Raw genomic sequence first — 6,000 nt, 5'->3', positions numbered from 1 at the left:
AAAAAGTCAGGAAACAACAGATGCTGGACAGGTTGTGGATTAGTATGGTGATCATTAAAAAGTCAGGAAACAACAGATGCTGGACAGGTTGTGGAAAAATAGGAACACTTTTACACTGTTGGTGGGAGTGTAAATTAGTTCAACCATTGCGGAAAACAGTGTGGTGATTCCTCAAGTATCTAGAACTAGAAATACCATTTGACCCAGCAATCCCATTACCAGGAATATACCCAAAGCATTATAAATTATTCTACGATAAAGACACATGCACACGTATGTTTATTGCGGAACTATTCACAATAGCAAAGACTTGGAACCAATCCAAATGTCCATCAGTGACAGACTGGATAAAGAAAATGTGGCATGTATATACCATGGAATACTATGCAGCCATAAAAAAGGATGAGTTCATGTCCTTTGTGGGGACATGGATTAAGCTGGAAACCATCATTCTCAGCAAACTATCACAAGATCAGAAAACCAAACACTGCGTGTTCTCACTCATAAGTGGGAGTTGAATGATGAGAACACACGGACACAGGGGAACATCACACATTGGGGCCTGTTGTTGGGAGGAAAGTTTGACAAGGGATAACATTAGGAGAAATACCTAATGTGGGTGAAGGGTTGATGGGTGCAGCAAACCACCATGGCACGTATATACCTATGTAACAAAACTACACATTCTATGCATGTAACCCAGAACTTAAAGTATAATTTAAAAAATAAAAATAAAAAAAAATAAAATCACAGTCCATCAGCCTACCAGGGAACACAGTGATTAAGAATATTCAGCATTTCTTCAAATTCAGCAGAAAGGTATAGACAAAGAAATGCTTATATACCCTTCTATTAAAAAGTCTTGACTTAAATTTAATAACAAAACAGAATGAAAAGTTCCACACTTGCAGAGAAAATTACAAAAACAACAACAGCAGAGCATAAGTGATTTGCCAATCTGTTTCTCTATTGTCTCTCACCCTTCTTTCAAAAGCACTTTAAATCCAAAGTGTAAATGAAAGAGTTTTGGTTTTTAATTGAAAGTGAACTGATGTGGGAAGGAGATGATGCCATGCATTTATGAGCACGTATTAGAAGTATTTGAGAGAATGCATGTAATAAAAGGGCACCTAAGGAAGAAAAAAAGAAGAGGGAAATAGGCAGACACTGGACAGAGCGTGATGCTGTGAGTCCCTGGGCCACCAAAGTCTGGAGAAAAGTGGTAACCACAATGCTCCCAGCCCAGTTCAGACTGTAGAACTCGACACCTGGTGACACATGGGATCCTTGGTAGGACGAGCTTTGAAAAGTTTTACAATAGCGAGTGTGAATGTTGTCAGAAGCAAAATGATGTTTTGTGTGTGTGTGTGTGTGTGTGTGTGTGTGTGTATGTGTGTGTGTGTGTGTGTTTAAAAACCCTGACAAATAAATCAAAGAAGGCTATGAAGAGAGGATTCTCATGCTTGTATGCCTGATAACAAAACTATCACAAAAGACTTTGCAAAACTACAGGATTGCACAAAGGCCATCCCAACTTTACACAAAAAGATTTCTACAAGGGCACCTAATCAGCAACTGCCTGTCCAACCTTGGTATGGTGTCACCCTTGCTATTGATCTTTGTAGCGTAGGATAATTATTTCAAAACTGATATGAAATCCTCCTCATATTTTCCTTGGAGACTCTTTGTCTTGCTTTACTTCTGTGAGTTTGCACATAGTTTATAATGGCATGCAGATTCCCATTGCAATACTCTACTCCCAAGTAAATATCCTCTTCTTTCAGAGAACTCTCTTTGTAGTTAGGTTGACAAGAGCTTCATCCCAAGAGGCTTTGGGCTGAGACTATCCTCTGTGCAGTGGGGTAACCTCATCATATGAGCAAGTCTATCCAATGGAAGTTTCCAGAATACTCACCCCCACACTTTTCCATACTTTTTATAACATTCCATATCAAACTGCCAAAAGCCCTGGGAGGAGAAACAAAATGATATTTGATTATTATTTTAAATGTACTTAACTCTGCCTCTAATTGGGATGAGAACAGTTGAATCCAATGAAATTAGACTTGCTGGCAGTTACAGGAAGCTTATTTAGAGACATCAAAAAGGAAATAAGAGAAAACAGAGGAAGTATTTGAAACGGGAAACTTAAAATCACTCTTGAATTTTCTCCAAGTGTTGTGGATACTGAATGACTTATCCTTGTGTATAAATACTAAGTACCTCCTTGTCTTTCTGATGTCTTTTTGCTTTTTCATGTGTTGTCTCTAAAATCTCATGAATCCCTGAATGATCACCTCCAGGGGCATGTGGGGAAACTGAGGCTGAGGGAAAGTGAATGAGCATCAGAAGAGAATGCGCAGTCTTTCATCTCCTTGTTCGTCATCCTTTTATTTCATGAGCTCACTCTAGAGTTCTAGCAGAATTAGAAAGTTACAGACACCAGGGACTTCTTTTAGTCTAGTAGATTTAGATAAATATGAGGCATGTTGTTGAGTGAGAAATGAGTGAGTGACAGAATGACAAAGTGGATTTGCTTTCCAGTTTTCCAGCTTAACATGGAAGTTCTGAGAAAATGTCCCCTCTACACATCGTACACAGCCAATTACAACACTTGCTCGGAGTTTTCAATGAAACTTAAAAACAAATCTTCCTGTATCTACATTTCAGGGGTGACATTTTCACTGTGCAAACAAAGGTCCCAGGAATGTGTATCTTGGGGGTACATCTACTAAAGAGCTGACCTGGAGAAGGTGGTGGGGAAATTATTTTTTTGCACAGGGAAAAAATATGAAATTCCTGGGTAGTAATTAGACAACAGAGCCCTCACCTGAGAGAATTAGAATCTGAGAAACAAGTCTCAGGTATGCAGGAAAGATGATGTAAGCCAGAGAGCTGACTGCTGCTGCTGGCCATGTGGACATGGGCTCCTAATTTTCCATCCAGGGCCCAGACCCTGGGTAGAGCATCAGATCAGGTTAGGCACAAAGGCTCGGCCAAAGTTCACGGTCCACGTGGCACATAACGATATTCTATCCAGCAAAATTAAATATTTAATAATTTCATCAAATCATCCCCTTTCTAGTGATTTTGAATGTGATTCCATCTTCATGTAAAACAAAACCCCACACATTCATTTTGTGCTTAAATATCTGAGTTTCATAGACAACCACTATCTCATCTCAGTTATATCCACTCCTTGATCAGACTTACCCATAGGGTGCAGCCTTTGAAGGAAAAGAAGTAAAGCAGAACCCCTTTGTTCTGACTCTCAAAGCTGCAAAAGATGTCATGGGGAGTAAGAGCTGGGGTAGAGCCATGGAGATACCCTTCGGGAATTGAGCATTTTTTGGAGAGGATTGAAGCAGGTGCAAATGACCAGTGGTAAATACTTGGGCTCCCTAACAAACTGAGTTTCAAATCTGTCCAGAAGGAAGGGAAAAAAGGTTACTCAAGAGCTCTTGCTACAGAGAGGAAAGTTTGACTCTCATGTACACAGATTACAAGCCACAATCAGGAGGTCCTTTTCCTACTTTTAATACTAACTAAGTATGACTGTACCTTCCTGGGAACCTGCATGGAGTAAAAAGAAAATCTTCTTTATGGTGCTCACAAAGTCTGCACATCAAGTTCTCAACATCAGGTTGCTGATCTACCTGAGATTTGGGCTGCTCAACTGAAGCAAACCTGAGGTTCCTGAGAGTTAGCAAGAGAGTCCCGGTGTAAACCTTGCCATTCTCTGGGTGATGCCTACACACTGTTTCTGAAAGTGTAAAACCTCAGACTTTCCTCCTGAGGAGAAGCATTTTCACTGATGGAACTAAGCTGCTCTTTGCAATCATGAGAAGCAAAAGAGGGAGCTCAAAAACACTCACCTTACGGTAGGACAAAACATTTCCCAATAAAGGCAAAGGTGTGGGCCCTGGAATTCCAAGCTTCTTAAAAAGTCCATGTGAATGGGTTCCATATCTACAAAGTGAAACAGAAATCAGGTCTCAGGGATTGTGACTTTATAGATATAGGGGTTGATGAGTCACTGACGAAGGAACTGGAATGCTCAAGAGAAGGAGGTAACATTAAGGCAATAAATAATAACAGTAACTCTGATGGCAATAATTATATTTCTTCATCAGGTCCTTGCCCACCCCCACTGTGAGATCCCAAAAAGTCACAATCAATTAGCTAAAAGCAGCTGAAGCCTTCAAGGTCCCAATCCTGAAGCAAATACTTGAAAAATGTCCTCAAACGTGAGTGCTCCTGAAAGGTTCAGGCAGGAATTCTTCCAGGTCTCTTTATTCCCTTATGTATATTTAGTAAGTGGCCTCTTCCCAAATTTGGGGAGTCTCATCCTAGGTAGAAAGGGTGACTTTTCTTTTGTCTTCAGCTGTGATGATGAGATTTTGCATCACTGCATCCACTCGGTCACAGAGGGTCACTGAGAGCCTATGGTGACCCTGTCTTTAGAATTTGCCTAGAGGCTTTTATGCTTTCCCTTCCCTCGAAGTTCTGACCCTGTTTTAGGATCTGGCCCTTCTTAAACTGTAATTCACAGAGAGGTCTTGGAGGAGTCACAGAGTCCTTATTTCTACAGACTGACAACTGTGCTCAAGGCTTCCATTGGCCTCATAGAAATGTGAGCAGCTTTCAGCTACAACTCATTCTCTGTGGTCAGATGATCTGGTTGATTTGACCTATTGGTAAAGATGATTGACTCGTAGGTCCCTGAATGACAGTGTGTAGAAGAATCACAACTAAAGAACCAATTTCCAGGTCATTCCTCCTCTTGTGGAATCTAGCCTTCCAACTGGTGATATTCATTTGATAAGCACAGTGTCAGCAACATGATCTGAATCTGTACCGCTACCCAAATCTCACGTTGAAGTGTAGTCCCCAATGCTGGAGGTTGGGCCTGGTAGAAGGTGATTGGATCCTAGGGGCAGTTTCTCATGATTTTGCACCATCCTGCCTTGGGTGTTGTCCTCATGACAATGAGTTTTTATGAGATCTGGTGGTTTAAATGTGTGTGGCACCTCCTCCCCACTCTCTCTTGCTTCTGCTCCAGCCGTGTAAAGATCTGCCTGCTTCTCCTTCACCTTCTGTCATGATTGTAAATTTCCTGAGGCCTCCCTAGAGGCAGAAGTCACTAGGCTTCCTGTACAGCCCGCAGAACCATGAGACAATTAAATCTCTTTTCTTTATAAATACCCAGCCTCAAGTATTTCTTTATAGCAATGTAAGAAAGGACTAATACAGCCAGACATGCTCATTTTTCTCAAGGTGATCAATCACAAAGCAGTCAGTTTATTGCCTCTGCACATCAACTGTCTCTGTAGGAAAACCCATTAATGCTGCTGCTCCCTATGGCAGGCCTGCTTGCAACTCATCTTTGATGGGTCATGTATGGACTCCCCCAACCAGGGGTTCTGGATGTCTGAAGACCTTCCCTGTCTGACGTAACTGAAGAGTGGAAACTGGAGGAAGAAGAAAAGCTGATGGAGGCCGGGCGCCGTGGCTCACGCCTGTAATCCCAGCACTTTGGGAGGCTGAGGTGGGCAGATCACAAGGTCTGGAGATTGAGACCATCCTGGCTAACACGGTGAAACCCCGTTTCTACTAAAAATACAAAAAATCAGCTGGGTGTGGTGGCGGGCGCCTGTAATCCCAGCTTCTTGGGAGACTGAGACAGGAGAATGGCGTGAACCCAGGAGACGGAGCTTGCAGTGAGCCCAAATCGTGCCACTGCACTCCAGCCTAGGTGGCAGAGCAAGACTCTGCCTCAAAAAAGAAAAAGAAAAGCTGATGGAAGAGGTTACCATCCATCAATTCAACCATGAATCTGCTAGTCCCACAACATTGACCCCAGAGAGACAAATTAGGAAAATGTGGCTGAAAAGCATAGTGTGTATAAATGGATCCATATGCCTCATATGTGCTTTCAGCTGAAAGGCAGGGGCCTTCTAATGTCCATGTACCCTCCTGCTGATAGCAAAAGATGTAGTA

At 42.0% G+C, this 6,000-nt stretch overlaps 1 protein-coding gene across 3 annotated transcripts in view; it reads right to left on the bottom strand.

The window, feature by feature from the left end:
• Window positions 1–6,000, bottom strand: part of LOC105543708 (cytochrome P450 3A8) — a 37,372-nt gene that overhangs the window by 28,899 nt on the left and 2,473 nt on the right. For 2 of the 3 annotated variants that reach the window (XM_011985742.1, XM_011985743.1), the window contains exons 2-3: window positions 3,876–3,969; window positions 1,916–1,968 (exon numbers count right to left, since the gene is read on the bottom strand). In XM_011985742.1, coding sequence (XP_011841132.1) covers window positions 1,916–1,968; window positions 3,876–3,969 — 147 coding nt within the window. Of the gene's footprint in view, window positions 1–1,915; window positions 1,969–3,875; window positions 3,970–4,075; window positions 4,099–6,000 lie in introns of those variants that run through there. The other variant, XM_011985744.1, reaches the window with a different exon arrangement.

Source organism: Mandrillus leucophaeus, unplaced genomic scaffold (genome assembly GCF_000951045.1).
Source record: "Mandrillus leucophaeus isolate KB7577 unplaced genomic scaffold, Mleu.le_1.0 Scaffold29, whole genome shotgun sequence".
Lineage (NCBI taxonomy): Eukaryota > Metazoa > Chordata > Mammalia > Primates > Cercopithecidae > Mandrillus > Mandrillus leucophaeus.
Note: the sequence above shows the minus strand (reverse complement) of the source record. Positions and strands in the feature narration are given on the sequence as shown.